The following is a 16,197-nucleotide window of genomic DNA, read 5'->3' as shown; positions in this document are numbered from 1 at the left end:
TGTGGGCCTGACCGATTCCACACCAAGTCCTTTCCTAACCACCAGCAGGATCTGGGGTGGGGGTTCCTTCATGCACAGTGGCCAAGGGCTTCTACGGAGACAGTGGAGCAGAGGCAGGAGCCCAGCGGGGCGTGAAGGTGGTAGGAGGCTCCAGCAGGGGCGCAGCCCCGAGAGGCCGGAGGCTGGGCCAGCCAGGCAGGACCCGGCATGGCAGGAGGGCCGAGCCCAGGGCGCGGGGAGGTCTGGGTTCTTCCGAGGAGCACTGGGAGCCACGGGCTCCTGAGCGGGAGCTGCTGTGACCGCCTGAGAGCCAGCTTGGGGACCTCACCTGCTGTCCACTGAGATGGAGCTGGCTGGGCTGTGGGGAAGCAGGTTTGGGGCTGGCTGCTGGCTAGGCCACTGGTTGGGGGAGGGGGGGGGGCCCAAGAACAGCCCTGGGCTGGAGAGCAGGTTCCAGGTGCCTTCAGTAGCCAGGTGTTGAAGAGCAGGTGGGTGGGTTGGTGAGTCTGGTGTTCACGGGGGCAGAAGTGTGGGCACCACCATCTGGGAGGCGAGTGGAAGCCAGGGGTTGGCTTCCCTGGGGGTGAAGGCAGCCTGGCTCGTCCCGGGACTGAGTCCCAGGCTCATCTCCGAGGCCGGAGGGTGTGGGTGCAGAGACCACCTGTTGGGACACTCCAGAGAGAGCAAGGCCAGAAGACCCTGGGCCAGTGGGGTGTTTGGTCAAGGAGCCAGCAAGTGAGGAAGACACCTCTTTTTATTTAATCACCTGAGGATATTTTTTGCATTGCTTTTCAGAAAGAGTAGAAGGGAAGGAAAGGGGGGGAGAGAGAGAGAGACATCGATTGGTTCCCTCTCTCACGCCCTGGACTGGGGTTGGGGGTCGAACCTGCAACCCAGGTACATGCCCTTGACCAGGAATTGAACCCGAGACCCTTTGGTGCTGGGACTGATGCTCTAACCACTGGGGACACCGGCCAGGGCTGGAGATGCCTCTTGGTCAACACAGGGATGAGCTCCCATCCTGGGAACGAGGCTGGAGTGGGCGGAGGACCTCTGCTGCCGCCCCGGGCACAGGATCCCCACCTGCTGGCCCAAATGGAGTACGGCCTGGGCTGAGAAAGACACGAGCCTGCCTGCCTCTCGACCCTCGACCTGAGCTGTGGGCTGCTGCACAGGGGTCCACGTGAAGCCATCACAGCACAAACCTGCACACGCACACACACTTTCCCATACACACCCGCCGCTGCTAACACGCACATGTGTGCACATGCCTCATCGTGCGCAGTGCTCCTGTAAGGTCGGGGAGAGGACTTCTGGGGAAGGTGTGACACCTGGGAGCTGAGCAGGAGAGGAGGCCGGTCCCCACGGTCCCAAACTGAACACTGCGGCGTCTTCACGGAGGGAGGGTGGGCATTAACGGCATGAAAAGGTCAGGAAAAGGCAACGGGAAATGTGTGCAGAAAACACACCGGGAGAACACCAGCAGGGTGGGCGGGGCAACCAGGACCCAGGGAACGCAGCTGAAGGTCAGGCAGGGCCGCCCGGAGGCGCAGAGGACCACGACCCAGGCCGGCTCCCTGGTTAGAGGGCCAGCGAGCGCGGTGGGAGTGCTGAAAAGTGGTTTTTTTAAGATTTGAGAATTAGAGGAAGTTTTGGTCTCAGATCAAAAGGCTCAGAGTGCCAAACATGGTTGATTTTTTAAATGTAGATTCATTCACACGAAGCATACGACAGAGGAAACCGTCTGAATGAGAGCCACTGGACGGCAGAGGCGGGAGGCAATGACCTCCACGTGTTGAAGGAAAAGCGCACAGATTTTACCCCATAAAATCCTCACTGAGTGAACAGGCCCTGAGTCTAAGGAGCGGCACGAGGCAGACCCCGTGGGAAGCGAGGTGCATTCCGCAGGACGGACGGACGGAGTCACACGTGACCCGACACACAGGAAGTGCAGGGCTGCTCGAAGAGCCTCGCCCTCCGCAGACCGTCGCCTAGAATTCTAGATTGTTCCCGGGCCGCGGGACCCTGAGTGCAGGCGCTAGTTCTGTTGGGGGCCTGTGAGGGTCTCTGTCAACTCCTGCAGCTCTGGAGAAGCACAGGCTCCGGCCGCAGGTCTGAGCAGCCTCGGGGGAAGCGCGCTCCTGTGCGGGGCCTGTGGGCCAGGCAGGGGCGAGCTGCTCTACGCGCAGGGGTCACGGCACATCTGACCCGGGAGGTGAGCTCTCCCTGCGTCAGAAGACAGGACACACTTCCTGCTCCCGCGGCCAGAGGAACCAACACTCCAGGAACCAGGAAGCAGGAGATCAGGGGCCACGTTGCCAGGCATCTTACTGGGGAAGGACCGTGTTTTCAACAAATGGTTCAAAACTGCTAGAGGTTCGAATCAGAAACATTGATGCTCTGCCCTTGTCTACACCAGGCACAAAACTTAATTAGAAAAACATGGTAGCCCTGGCTAGCGTGCTCAGTGGTTAGAGCATCAGCCTGCAAACCAAAGGGTCTCAGGTTCCATTCCCGGTCAAGGGCAGGTTTGATCCCTGGCCCCAGGCGGGGTGCATGTGGAAAGCAACCAATGGATGTGTCTCTCTCACATCATTGCTCTCTCTTCTACCCCCGTCCTTTCCACTTTCTCTCTAAAAAAAAAATCAACGGGGTGAGGATTAACAAAAAAAGAAAAACACGGTAACCCTAAAGACGAGAAAGCTGTAAGCATTCTAGGTGACAGAAGGCAGGGGAGGGGCGCATTCCTAAGCCCAGGGCGGCCAGGAGCTCTCACACAGGATCCATAAAGCAGCAGCCACAGAAAGAAAAACGAAGACATGGCCCCTCATCAGAACGAAAAGCTTTTCTGGGAAAGATGCGGTTGGGGAAAAGTATCATCACGCACAGGGAAGGAAGTCTCCCACAGGAGGACGGACAAAAGCCTTGGGCCCCAGCACACAGGTGGCTCACACCCTCTAAACGCCACGCCACCAATAATGAGCAAACGTCCAGCCAACACCAACCGCAGAGCTTCTGGGGGGGCGGGTGTCCACTTGGGAAGGCTCGGCATCCCGTGACCAGTGACCCCACACAGGTGTGTACCTGGGAGTACTCTGGGCCCCATCATGACTTCTTTTTTTTTCTTCCATTGATTTTAGAGAGAGTGGAAGGAGGGAGGGAAGGGGAGAAAGATAAACACGGACGTGAGAGAAACACATCAACTGGTTGCCTCCCACACGCACCCGACGGACCAAGGATTGAACCTGCAACCGAGGTACACGCCCTTGACCAGAATGAAACCTGCTAACCTTGGGTGTGCGGGCCAACGCTCTAACAACTGAGCAACACGGGCCAGGGCCATCATGACTTACGAAGGTGACCGGGGGATGTCCCGAAGGGGCCAATGCCGTTAAGAAGAGAACCCATTACTTAATTTCCGGAGAGAAGGGCTATGTCACACTGTGTGGGGAGCACGGACCTCGGTCGGGAGACAGGGGGCGGGGGAGGGCCAGGCAGGGCAGGCACAAAGCTCAGGAGTGCCGAGCTGGACATCCCGCGGCCCCGGGCCCTGGGCAGTCCCTCCTTGTCTGGGCCCCAGCCGTCGAGGAGGGGAAACACTGGCCCAGTGTGTGAGTGAGATGAGGCGTGGGGGCAGGGCCCTGGACACAAGGACATGAGGCATGAGGACATCCCCGAAGACCTCACAGCATGTCACAGCGCGTGAGTCGTGACGGCGAAACCCGGAGACCACGTTCTTCAAGGGGGACGAGACAGCGAGCTCCGTTGATTCAGGCGAAGAACTCTGCTCACAGTTGAAACAGGACTGTCCGAGGACGAGACAGGACCAGTGAGTCTCAACACACTAGGAAGGAGGCAGCAATGGAGGCCCGACCCCCTGAGGGGCAGGGGGAGGGTGGCGTCTTGTGTGTGGAATGGTGCCCTAGGACCTTGGTGTCAAATTTTAGTAAAACTCACTCACTCGAGGGCTTAGATCATGCGTTTTTCCCTATTAAATTTACATTAAAGAAACCACACTGGAGGCAGACGGAGGCTGGGTTAGTTTGCTGTGGTGGGAATATGACCACTTGGTTATTTCTGTGCATTTCCTGACACTTTTTTCCAGTTCCGGAAGCTTCGTACGAGGTCTCCCTGGTGACCCAGAAAAACATCTCAGTGGGCCCGGCGCCTGGCTGCTCCTGGCAGATGCCTGCGCATCCGGTGGCCGAATCTGCTTATGTAAGGACCGAGGTGCTTACATCCGAAATCTACCTCCCTGATGCCCTGGGGCTGGTGTCCCCGATCAGCCTCGCTTGTCCTGGGTGAGCGGCCCCAGCGCCTGGGACTGATACCGACGCCCCCGGGAAGCAGGTGCAGAGCAGAGCTGGGCAGCAGGCCCCCCGTGGCCCAGGGGCCAGGAGGAGAGGACACCGGCGTCTGCACCCTCTCGGGCACGAGGACCCCTGGGCCCAGGTCAGGTCCCGTCTCAGTGCCTGGGCGAGGGGTGCAGCCCCTCCAGCTCCTGCACGGCACCGCTGCCTGGCTGCGACCAGGGAGTCTGACCTCTGCCACAACGAGGCCCACTCGACTCCAAACTTCACTGAATTGTTCACTCACTTCTCCCAAGTCCCTGGTGACTCCGGCACTGGCCAGGAGGGACACCTTGCCCGTGGCTGCCCCGCCCGTGGTTGCCTGGCGTGGCTGCCATGCCCAAGGCTGCCCTGGCCGTGGCTGCCCTGCGGAAGGGACTTTGACCATGGACAGCAGGAACAGCTTCCTCCTCCTGCCTCCACCCAATGTCACTCCCTGGGAGGGGACATGGTGTCCTTGCCACCTCCACTTGGAGACTGAGGATTCCAAATCATCACAGCACGCAGGGCCATGGTGCCCGGGTCAGGGAGACATGGGGTGGCACCCAGCACTCTGCCCTGGGGGTGATCCTAGGCCCCCAGGACCGTCCCTCCGGGGCGTCCCCTACACCTCTGGCCAGAGGGCCCTTGCATTGTGGGTGAGAGAGGCCCTTTGGCTGAACTGGCCTCCCACAGATGAGTCCAAGGGCAGGAGGCCTGTGGAGGTTCACCTCGGCCTCCTCAGGGCCCCACCCCAGTGCCACACTCCGAGGGCCCGGAGCAGGCCCTGGGCAGCTGTCCTCACAGCCTCCCAGTGCCCACGGGGACCTATGACCCCGCACAGAGCTGCCCGGGAGCCCCCAGGGCCCTTGGAAGGCCATCATCTGAACTCCCCAAGCCCAAAGGTCCCTCCCTCATGGGGTCCTGCCCCCCAATCTCTTCCAAGCGGGACCAGGTTTAACAGCTCCACTCCCCAAGGACCCCTGGGCACAAAACTTAGGTTTTCACGAATTCATCAAAACAAATCAAAAAGCCCTGGCCGGTTTGGCTCAGTGGACAGAGTGTCGGCCTGCAGACTAAAGGGTCCAGGGTTCAATTCCGGTCAAGGGCACATGCCCGGGTTGCAGGCTCCATTCCCAGTGGGGGGCGTGCAGGAGGAAGCCAGTTAATGATTCTCTCTCATCATTGATGTTTCTCTCTCTCCCTCTACCTTCCTCTCTGAAATCAATAAAAATATATTTTAAAAATAAAATAAATATGCCAAAACCAGTTTGGCTCAGTGGATAGAGCGTCAGCCTGCGGACTGAGGGGTTCCAGGTTCGATTCCGGTCAAGGGCATGTACCTGGGTTGCGGGCACATCCCCAGTAGGAGATGTGCAGGAGGCGGCTGATTGATGTTTCTGGCTCTCTGTCTCTCTCCCTTCTTCTCTGTAAACAATCAATAAAATATATTTAAAAAATAAAATAAAATAAAATAAATAAAACCCCTGCTTAGGCCCACCCGGCAAGTGAGACTCGCATGGTTGTGACTGGCCTCTGTGGGGTCAAAGAGAGCAGGCCCGAGGACCAAGGGTAAGGGTGGCGTCCCCACGCTCGGGGCTGGACAGGCAGGGGCCTCGGGATCCCACAGGGAGGAGGGGACAGGGGCTGAGAGGAGCTGAGGGCTTGGCCCCAGGACGTGGGGACGGCTGGGACCTGTGAGGAGAGAGAAGCCCTGCTCGGGGTGCACTTCAGTGGCTCAGGCGGCGATGCCACCTGCAGTGAGAACAAGCCTTTCCCAGCGGGCTGCCTCCTGGGCAGGTCCCAGCCGCCGGAGCCGCACCGGCTTCCCCAGGAGGAGCAGACGGAAGGCGGGGGACAATCTGGCAGGTGGCGTGGCCCCGTACATTTTCTGCTCTGATTTTTTAAGTAATCCGTACGGTGCTTTGGCCCCTAGATCATGCCGGCCAGCCAGGGCGGCAGGAAGAGGCCGGCGGTCCCCAGCAGGCAGACGATGACGAACACCCAGAGGAAGATGCGGTCGATGACCATGGCCACGTACTTCCAGTCCTCCTTCACCTGCAACACAGACATCACCTCACAGGCGGCAAGAACCTCTGGAACCCGGCGCTTTGCGTGACAGGTTCTGTTTCCATCCTCGCCACCGAGGCTGCCAGGGCCGCAGGCACACCTGCCGGGGGGCCGAGTGGGGCGGGTGCAGAGAAGCCACATGTCCGCTGAAGTTGGGTTCAGAGGGGGCAACACCCTCGAACTGAACATCCCGGCTGCCGTGGGGGACGGGTCTGGTGCTGTGCCTGGCAGGGTGCCTGAGCCCAGAGGCGGTGGGGGGGGGGGGGGGGGGGACAGGGGGGGGACTCTTTGGAGGAACACCAGGGTCCAGGCTGCTTCACAATGGAATTTGCTCCAGGTTTGCTAAAGCTGAGGGGGTGCCATGGAGGCCATCCAGTGCACCCCCATTTTTCAAATGGACCAACTGAGCTCAGAAAGGGCCACTGGCACCCCCTGGCCGCAGGACAAGGGCCAGGAGCACCCTGGGTGACAAGGCCTGACCTCTAACAGGAGCCCCCAGGGGCCTAGTGTCTGAGTAACAGCTGAGGCCTGACTGCCCTCTCCTCCTGGGCGGGTGCTCAGGGGTCAGCTGCCCAGGGGGCCCGAGGCCCCTCAGGGATCAATGGAGTCTCTCAGCTCTGTCCCTTAAGCCCGAGGGGGTGGGGCACAGCCAGGTGCTGTGAGCAGAAGGAGGAGGGAGGGGCCAGGGCTCAGGGGGAATCCCAAATGCTGAGGCCAGCGGGCGGCCATGGACGCAAACACGCAAGCATGCGGAGCACGTCACCTGCGTGAGGGGCCGGTGAGGAAGGAGGCAGTATTGTCTTGTCTAGATGGGGACACTGAGGCACAGAGTGGCTATGGAGGGGAGCGCAGACCCCAGCCCCACCCGGCTGCTCTGAGGTCCTGGCTCCTCACCCCACCTTTGGCCTTTGCCTTACAGTGGGTCCCGGGTGGGTGGCCTGCTGGCGCCTGAGGGACTGGGAGGAAGCAGCGTCAGGGCATAGTGGGTCAGACAGCCCGGGGCGAGGGCAGGGCTCAGTGCCCATCTTGGAGCGTCGAGGAAAAATGGGTTCTTCGTTGCCATTTTCTGCTCTGATTTTTAAAGTAATCCTGACAGTTTTAAACCAAACCTAAAAGGAACTGTTTATTCACAGGAAACCTGAGCGCAAACAGGGTCACTTATAAATAACAAGCCCGCCAGGGACCCTGCTGCGTGGAGGCACGCTGTTCCCTGCCTTTCGCCCGCTGTTGCCCCGTCCTGAGGATGAAAGGCCAGCGCAGACCAAAGCCACCAAGGCCTGCCAGTCGCTCAGGCGACTAGTGAAGTCATGTCACTCCCCAGAGCCAGTGACGCAGGGAGCGCACTGCGGACGGACACGGGGCAGCTGACCAGCCACAGAGGGGCCAGCGGCCCCTCCCGTCGGCTCCTCGGTCCTGAAGCCCAGAGGGGTGTCCCTGAGATCTGCTCCACAAAGCTACTCTGGGCCACCTGCCCCAGCTCCACCCCAGGGACCTGGCCAGTCCGAGGGCTCAGGGAGGAGGGAGTGGGCCAGGGTGGGGGCTGTTTCCTGATTTTGTCACCAGTCACTCCCTCCTTCAGTGTCTGCTTGTCCCACAAGGGCCAGGGGCACCTCCCGGCGCCGGGGGCAGGGCCTTACCGAGAAGTCGGTGTCTTCCGCCTTCAGGTGGGCTGCAATGTGCCGGACATCCTCGGCAGCCCGCGTCAGGGCGGGCGGCGGCAGGGGCGGGCGGCGGGGCGGTGCTTTGGTGTTGAGGGCTTTGAACGCTGTGTTTGAGGACCCTGTGGACTGCTCCTTGCACTTACATTTGCAGGGAGAGGCCTGGTCTGCAGGTGGGAGCTCAGTCCAGGGAGCCTGCAAGGAGGGAGGGGAGCTGGCCACAGGGCCACTGGCCTGGGAGGTGGCCTCGTCTTGAGGAACGCAGTACTGGATGCTTTGAGACCGGCACCGGATGCCGCCCTCCGGTGCTTTGTTGGGGCTGGACATGTGCTGGATGCTCAGAGACTGGGCTTTGGCAAGCCCCGGGTCCCAGGTGCTGGTGGTTGGGCGGCTGGGGCTGGACGACGGGCAGGGGCTGGCTTCCTCGGCCTCTGCTGGCTGCAGAGTGGGCGCCTGGTCTGAGGGCGACGTGCAGGCCGGCTGGGGCTTGCCTGGCGCATCCAGGGGAGCACAGAAGGACGGGGTGGGCGAGGGGCCCTGGCTCTGGACTTTGCTCATGAAGTTGGGCTCCTCCTCAGACTCCGGCCAGAAGCGAGGGGCACTGGCCATCCTGTGCATGGATTCGATGAGCCGCCGGCAGCTGCCCTTGATCACGGGCGGCCGCTCCATGAAGAGCAGCCGCGGTACGATGTCCAGGAAGACGCGGCGCACCCAGGCGGGCATGGAGTGGGTGCGCGGGGAGCGGTGGTGCACGTTGAGCACGAAGACGGTGATGATGATGGAGAGCGTGACGAAGATCATGGTGAACAGCAGGTACTCGCCGATGAGCGGGATGACCAGGGAGGTGGAGGGGATGATCTCGGTGATGAGCAGCAGGAAGACGGTGAGCGACAGCAGCACGGAGATGCACAGCGTGACCTTCTCGCCGCACTGGGAGGGCAGGTAGAAGACCAGCACCGTGAGGCAGGAGAGGAGCAGGCAGGGGATGAGGAGGTTGACGGTGTAGAAGAGCGGCAGGCGCCGGATGATGAAGGCGTAGGTGATGTCGGGGTACACCTCAGCGCAGCACTCGTACTTCCTGGTGTTGTAGGTGCCCACGGCGTCCACGAGGACCCACTCGCCGCTCTCCCAGAAGCCCAGCCGGTCCACGTGGCTGTGCATGCTCACCAGGTCGACCTTGGCCTTGTCGTAGGTCCAGGACCCAAACTTCATGGTGCAGTTCTGCTGGTCGAAGGGGAAGGAGGTGACGTCGATGCTGCAGGAGCTCTTGTAGATGGCAGGCGGCGTCCACTGCACCCGCCCGTCGTGGAACAGGTGGGCCTTAGTCAGGTGGGTGACGGCGAAGTCCCCGTCCGCGCTGGGCAGGGAGAGAGGGGTGAGACCCGGGAACAGGTGGCCCTGACGCCTGGCCCCCGAGGCGCCTGCCATGCACACACCTGGTCGTGAGTCTAGGCCCCGGGCAGGTGCCACCTGGCTATGCCACTCTCTCAGCCTCAGTTTCTCCACTCTGACCTGGTGTGGCCCACACACAGGAGGAGGCAGCAGCCATTCCGCAAGCCCCTCGGACAGCCCTGCCACCTTCGGCTCTGAAATGCTCACGGGAAATCTCTCCTCGGCCCTGCGAAACCCGCACTGACCGTGCCGCCTGCCTCCTGCTGGTCTCAGCAGCAGGTGAGCCCAGCCTTGCAAGGCCCCGCTCTGCACGTGGGGCCCGCCACCCCGTGGGGCAGCAGGGGCAAGGCTGTGACCCCCACGGCAAGGCTGGGCCCCTCCCCGTTGGCTCCTCTGTGCCTGGCAGAGGCGAACATGGCCGGCAGTTTCTGGTCCCTCCCACCCCCGCAGGGTGTGGCATCGGGGTTGGCCGTGAGTCCGGAGCCCTTCTAGGGGGGGCTTGCTGTGTGGGGCTGCCGCTGGTCCAGGTTCCTGCTCTGGGCCCTGAGATGCCCCAGGACTGTGACACCATCTGCCCCAAAGGGACCACGTGGAAAAGCCTCGGGTGGACAGCACAGCCTCACGTGCATGACTTCCAACCAGGGCGCCCCAAAGCCATCAGAAAAGCGGGGCCCTGCTCTCCCGTCCCCTCACCTATCAGCTCAGCCTGGACACACAGCCATGCTCAGGTGCACATGTCTGGCCAGCAGCCACCACTGCCCCTGGAAATAGGCCTCTTCAGTGGCTGTGGCCCGGCCAGCATCAGCCACCAGCTCCTCGCCCTCCCTCCAGGCCGTGTCCAGAGTCTGGGCACTGACCACAGCCCCACAGAGAAGCTGGTGTCCACCCGTTACCTCCCACGGGTCCTGGCAGGGAGGAGAGGGTGGAGGGTTGGGGTGGCAGCTCCCACTCTCCTGGGCTGCAGCCTGGGGGGCGTGCACAGGTCCCAGAGCACATGGGAGGTTTCTACCTCTCCCGGGAACATGACGCTCCCCTGGGTCCCAGAACGCTGAGCTGATGCATATTCTCTGGATCAAAGGTCCTGGGGGTGTGTGTCTTGGGGAGTTGAGCATGGACCCCAGGTGGCTGGGTGGCTGGAGGACTCGGACGTGGTTCAGACCAGTGGCTTTCGGAGAGCAGAGAGCTTGCCCGCCCGCTCCCCTCCCCGACCCCACTAATGCATCCTGAAACCATCTCCCAGGTGCCTCACATGCCGCCATCACTGCAATCAATTGCGTTGGAAGAGGAGCGAAGTCGTTCTTAACCAAAGAGCAACCCTTTGTAGGTCAGGCCCAGCGCCCGGGGCAGGAGGGGCTGTGTGCAGGGCTGTGGGGAGGTGGGGTTGCGTTCAGATAGGGGAAGGGGCGATGGGGAGGGGAGCTAAGTGCTTCTCTTTGTGAGCATGTCCAGAGCCTGGCCCCAGGCGTGGATCCAGCGATGACAGAGCAGAGGCCAGGGACTTGGGAGGATGGCAGACTGCCCAGGGACAGAAACCCTGGTCAGAGTCCCGGGAGAGTCAAGTCTGAGCCCAGTGCCGGCCACAGCTGTGCCTGGAAACCCTGGCTCCAGCACAGAACACTGCCCACCCATCAGATTTCGCTGGGCTGTTCGCGCGGGAGTGTGAGGAGCGGGCCTGGGGCCTGCGGTGGGGGCTGTGGTGATGAAGGGGGGACCAGGCCCGAGAGCTGGCCCGGGCGGGCCCTGAGAGGAGCCTGCACATCTAGGCTTCTGGAACAAAGAGCAGCGAGTGGGGCAGGGGACAGGCTCTGAAAATGACTCCAGGTTGCATGGGAGCAGCTCGGGGCCTGCAGTCAGGGGGCAGTGCCAGCCCCTTTTCCCGGCTCCTGGGGAGAGAGGCCAAGGAGGAGCCAGGAGGTGGCCACCCCGGGCGCCCAGGCCGCACCCAGGCCCCCGCTCTCCTAGCTGCTCTAGGTGAGATCCAGACACGGCCGCCTCTGGCTCACCAGCCTCGGTGGAGCTGCCACCGCCCCCGGAGCCCCGCCCTCCGGCTCACTTGTTGTAGAGCACGATGTCTGGCCGCCAGATGAGCTCGGAGGGGATGCGGATGGAAGTCACGTTCTCGTAGTCCCTGGGGTCCCAGCGCAGCTTATAGTCCCGCCACTCCTGCACGGGCAGGAGAACACTCAGCTGAGAGGGACGGGCAGGGCTGGGGGCGGTGGCCGCGGCGCCCCTCCCACTCACCTGCTTCACCCACACATTGGTTGTCATCATCTGGTTCTTCTCGTCCTAGGACAGAAACGAGGAACGGAGTCACGGTGCCTGCAGTGCGGGCCATGGCTCTCCGGCCCGGAATGTTCTCCCCACAGGCCAGGCCCGGGCTGAACAGGGGAGAGTGAGCACCTCATCGGCTGCGGCGGTGGCCCCGCCCAGGAAGGGAGGCCAGACGGCACTTCGGGGTATGGCGGCAAGGCCCCAACCTTTCCAGAAGCAAAGTGAGAACAAGGTTTGGCCAACTGTATAGGCAGCTGGGGCTGGCCCTCCCCCAGCTGTGGGTGGGTGTGTGGGGAAGGGGGCACCCCAGCTGTGGGTGGGTGTGTGGGGAAGGGGGCACCCCAGCTGTGGGTGGGTGTGTGGGGAAGGGGGCACCCCAGCTGTGGGTGGGTGGGGGGAACAGGGGCACCAAAGGCGACCTGCATTGCTCTGTCACAGCTGGGCAGCCCCTCTGCATATGGGCCCCAGGTGAGCAGGCACCCGCCCCTCCTGCTGCCTCCAAATCCACCTTGGTGTGCACCGGGCGCCTCGCTACCAGACTCTGGTCAGGGTGGGCCTTGCTCCTCCAGGGGACAAGCCCCCAGGCCCCTGTTTGGGGAGAACAGATCATGTCCCCAGGCATTGCCCTTGGTCCGGCTCTCCTGCAGGACCGCCTGGGACAGGCCCTCAGCTGACCCAATGGGACCCCCCCTCCCCCCCCGAAAAGGGTGCTGAGGAGTATGTGACCTCAGGAGAGCCAGGAAGCGATGGCTGCCCGTCCTGCCTCCCCTCGGGGTGGACAGCCTGCCCCTGGAGGCCCCATCCCCGACCACAGGCTCCAGACCCTTCAGGGGACAGCCTGCCTCCCTCCCAGCGGCCTGCCCAGCCCACGCGTGCAGCGTCAGCCCAGGGCCTGGAAAGCACCGGTGCCTTGGGCTCCTCTGCAGGCGGGAGCTCACACACGCGAGCACTGGGGCCAATACAGACTGGCAGCAAATGATGAGCCCCAGGGGGATGGGCGAGGAGGCCCTTGCACCCACCACCTGGCCCCGGGCCTCCGCAAAGACGGTTCCTCAGCACCTCTGAAGGTGTGTCCTCAGTCAGCCCCAGAGCCACAGCGGAGCCGGGAGCTGGCCCCACCCTGCCTGGTGCTGCCCCGGGCCTGGAGTCTCGGGGATAGTGCTCCCTCCCTCTGGCCTTGGACTCTCCTGGACAAAGTGGGGAGATGGGTGATGTGGGGAGAGAGGAGCCCCAAGGAGCTGGCAGGAGGCCAGGCCTTGGTGCAGCCGGAATCTTGAGTGGCAGCCAGCGGCCACCTCCACCAGCCACCACTTTGAACTGCCCTGGATGGTGAGGGCAGAAGGGTGGTGGGGACAGAAGGGTGGTGAGGGCAGAAGGGTGGTGGGGGCAGAAGGGTGGTGGGGGCAGAAGGGGTGGTGGGGGCAGGACGGTGGGGGCAGAAGGGTGGTTGGGGCAGAAGGGTGGTGGGGGCAGAAGGGTGGTTGGGGCAGAAGGGTGGTGGGGGCAGAAGGGTGGTGAGGGCAGAAGGGCAGAAGGGTGGTAGGGGCAGAAGGGTGGTGGGGGCAGAAGCCTGACATGGCTGGGGACAGGGCACACTGAGGGGGTCTCCCTGCTAACGGGGCCCCTGCTGGCCCTGTCTGCCCCAGGGGGGATGGGCAGAGTAGGCTACGGCCTCTCCCGCCTCCCAAATATTGCCCAAGTTGGCAATGCTGTGCTCATCCTATCTCACAGGGAAAAGATAGGCAGGCAGCCTGGCACCAGGTCCCCCACACACCTCCCTGAGCCGACCAATGGTAAGGTCCTGGCAGGGGCAGGGATGGGCATCTGGGAATATCTGTAGCCCCTATAGCTGTACAAACCAGGCTCCCAGAGGCCCCTCCTTGCCAGGCTGGACAGACCCACACTCCAAGGCCCTCAGGAGCCCAACCCAGGTGGTGTGCCCATCACCCAGTCAGATCACACCCGCAGGATGAACCCTAAGCCCAGAGCAGCAGTCATTCAAAGGCTGGATCCTCCTAGGAACCCCTGTGGCCCCTAACCACGAAGATAAACACCCCTCAGACCTATCCGAGACTCCCCCAAAGCCCGCATTCCAGACCTGTAGGTAATGGGGGCTCCTGAACCAGCTTGAGGACAGGTATTGCCCCATCAGGTGCACAATTCACACAAAAGCCCCACAACTTGACCTGGCACCGTTCCCCCCCTTCCCCCCCCCCCCCGACAGAGACATCTTCTGCCCTTGGCCTCTGAGGCTGGCAGCCTGGCCCACTGCTGACCACCTGGCACTGTGTGTCCCCATGCGGGGCAGAGAAGGACCAGGCCTGGGGCAGGTGTGCACAGCATCTGCCTCTCCTCCAGACCCCACCACAGAAGTGCACTTGCTGGACTCAGGCAGGGGGCCGTGCAGGCTCCTCAGCCCGGCACCACCTCCAGGACCGTGTGTGACAGCCAAGGCCCAGAGCGCCTGCCCTTGCACCTACCACGTCAATGAGCTGGGCGATGGACAGGCCAAAGTGGACAAGGACCACGTCCGAGATGTTGGCCACGGGCCGGGACCACTTGTTGTAGCCAGAGAAGAGTTTCCTCAGCAGCCGCTCCTCTGCGTGAACCCGAGTCGCCACGTGGCCGCTCACTGAGGACAGGCAGGCGTGTGGCTCAGAAGCAGGGTCCAGTGGCCCCCAGGCTGCCCCTCCAGCCTCATGCCAGGCTGTGCTCAGCCACCCTGCTTTCTTCCATCTCTCCTGGCACATGCTACTCACCTAAGGACCTTTGCACAGCTGCCCTACTCCCCACTTCCTTACGGAAGCCTTTCCACCCCCTCAGTCCTTCCTAGCACGGGCACCTCACCACAGAAGTGTTCAGCTGTCCCCACCAGCACTGATTTGGATGAGTCCCTCTTGGGGGCTGTATCTCCAGCCACCAGCAGAGCCGTGAGAACCTTGCTTCAAAGCACAGGTGGGGAGTGAGGGTCCAGCCACCCAGAGCCGCTTTCAGGGGTTGCCAACAAGCCCAAGGCTAGCCCCGGAGTTACCATCTCCACAGGGACATCTCAGTGCTGACTCTGACAACCGGCCCAGCACCCTGTGTTCTTGGATGGACACACAGACTGCCCTCCAAGAGGCTGGAGTGAGCCCCCAGTGGGGAGGTCCAGTCTGTGGTCTCATGGCCTCCCTGCCTCCCTGGCACCTGCATCACAAGGGGGACTGGGAGACCCCCTGCCCCTGCTTCTCTCAACTTGCCCTGCTCACTTGCGAGTCATCTACAGGATATGAGGAGGGCTGTGCACCCCTGGGGTCGGTCCTGGACCCAGACCCTGCCCTCTCAGCCCACAGCTTGGATCTTGCCCCCTGGTGCCTTTGACCAGGAAGGTGTAGCCACCCCTCAGTGGGGAGGCCAGGGGTTCAATTCCCTCAACCCCTCTGAATAGCAAGGTGGTTGCTCAGGGCAGGGGAGGTGGAGGGGGCTGGAACTCCCCCGCAGAGGCCACCTCCCTGATCCCCCAAACCAGGAGCAGGCGTGGGGGCAGGGTCTGCAGGTTAATTTGGCTGGATGGGTGCGGGGGAGGGGTGGTGAGATGGGGCCTCTTCTCTCCACCCAAGTCGGAGCTTCTGGGTCCATTTCCTCAAATAGCAGCCCCTACCCACCCAAACCCCTCTCCCCACATTCGGGCGGGTTCACTCCATTCTCGCCCTGCTCAGCGGCGCCGAAGGGCAGCCTCTGCGCCTCAGGGCCGGGGAGCTTCCGCGGCTGCCCGGTTGCGCGCACCCGCCGCTTGGGAGCCCCCCTCCCTCTGGCTCCGGAGATCCTGGGCCGCCCTGAAAGGGGCGAAAGCGGACCCCTCCAGCTCCCCGAAACTTACCGGGCAGGAGGCCGGCCCCCAGCAGCAGCAGCAGCGGCAGCGTCGGCGCCCCCGGGCCCCCGAGCTCCATGGCGCACCGAGCGGGCTCTAGGCACGGGCGTCTCCGCACTCCGCCGCGCCCCCTCTCCGTGGCCCGCGTGCGCCCAACTTCATGCCTTCCCGCCGCGCGGGCGGCTCGGTTCCCCGGCCTGGCTGGCGGTTCCTCCCGCGGGCCCGGTGCGCGGGGCTGTGGGCCCAGCGGAGCGGCCCCGCCCCCTGCCCGCCTCCGGCGCGGGGAGAGGGGAGGAGGGAAGAGGGGGAGGAGAAGGAGGCGGCGGAGGGGGAAGGTGACGAGGGGGAGGCGGGGGACCAGGGACAGGGGGAGGAGGGAGAGGAGAGGGAGAGGAGAGGGAGGCTGCCGGAGGCCGGGCAAGGACGGGAGGGGAGGACGCGGTGCCTGGCCCGCGCGGGGGTAAAGTTTCCCTCGTCCTCCCGGGGCTGGAGACGTGCCCGAACCACGGGTGGGGGCAGTAGTCACTGCGTGCGACCCGGGAATCCTGGCGCCGGTCGGGCTGCCACCCGAGTCCCAGCTCTGCCGCCTGAAGGGCAGCCGCGCGCCCAGCGGCCCCAGGCGCGAGGC

General features: G+C 63.2%; 2 protein-coding genes across 14 annotated transcripts in view; one reads left to right on the top strand and one right to left on the bottom strand.

Annotated features, from left to right (window-relative positions):
* Positions 1-5,650, top strand: part of COL20A1 (collagen type XX alpha 1 chain) — a 29,497-nt gene extending 23,847 nt beyond the window's left edge. For all 7 annotated transcript variants that reach the window (XM_070419608.1, XM_070419603.1, XM_070419601.1 and 4 more), the window contains 2 exons: positions 1,709-3,829; positions 4,106-5,650. In XM_070419608.1, the coding sequence (XP_070275709.1) occupies positions 1,709-1,752 (44 nt within the window). In that variant the 3' untranslated portion in view covers positions 1,753-3,829; positions 4,106-5,650. The remainder of the gene's footprint in view (positions 1-1,708; positions 3,830-4,105) is intronic.
* Positions 726-15,790, bottom strand: CHRNA4 (cholinergic receptor nicotinic alpha 4 subunit). Of its 7 annotated transcripts, none has more exons than XM_070419611.1 (6): positions 15,579-15,790; positions 14,200-14,351; positions 11,690-11,734; positions 11,502-11,635; positions 8,036-9,413; positions 726-6,386 (listed from the first exon to the last, which is right to left on the bottom strand). In XM_070419611.1, the coding sequence occupies exons 1-6, from the start codon at positions 15,646-15,648 to the stop codon at positions 6,261-6,263; spliced, it is 1,905 nt and encodes a 634-aa protein (XP_070275712.1). In that variant the 5' UTR covers positions 15,649-15,790; the 3' UTR covers positions 726-6,260. The 7 variants fall into 7 exon arrangements, with proteins under 7 accessions (XP_070275712.1, XP_070275713.1, XP_070275710.1 ...); XM_070419612.1 differs by having other exon boundaries at positions 11,502-11,611; XM_070419609.1 differs by having other exon boundaries at positions 11,502-11,734.
* Between the last annotated feature and the right edge of the window lie 407 nt (positions 15,791-16,197).

Source organism: Myotis yumanensis, unplaced genomic scaffold (genome assembly GCF_028538775.1).
Source record: "Myotis yumanensis isolate MYYU_CA2020_CCGP unplaced genomic scaffold, mMyoYum1.0.hap1 SCAF_7, whole genome shotgun sequence".
Classification (NCBI taxonomy): Eukaryota; Metazoa; Chordata; class Mammalia; order Chiroptera; family Vespertilionidae; genus Myotis; species Myotis yumanensis.
Note: the sequence above shows the minus strand (reverse complement) of the source record. Positions and strands in the feature narration are given on the sequence as shown.

Excerpts from the sequence above, each read along its gene's own strand:
- CHRNA4 (XM_070419609.1), bottom strand. The coding sequence starts at position 15,648 with ATGGAGCTCGGGGGCCCGGGGGCGCCGACGCTGCCGCTGCTGCTGCTG. Across the intron at positions 9,414-11,501 it reads GACATCGTGCTCTACAACAA|CGCGGACGGGGACTTCGCCG; the intron begins GTGAGCCGGAGG and ends CTCCCTGCCCAG. Across the intron at positions 6,387-8,035 it reads CGGAAGACACCGACTTCTCG|GTGAAGGAGGACTGGAAGTA; the intron begins GTAAGGCCCTGC and ends TCTGTGTTGCAG.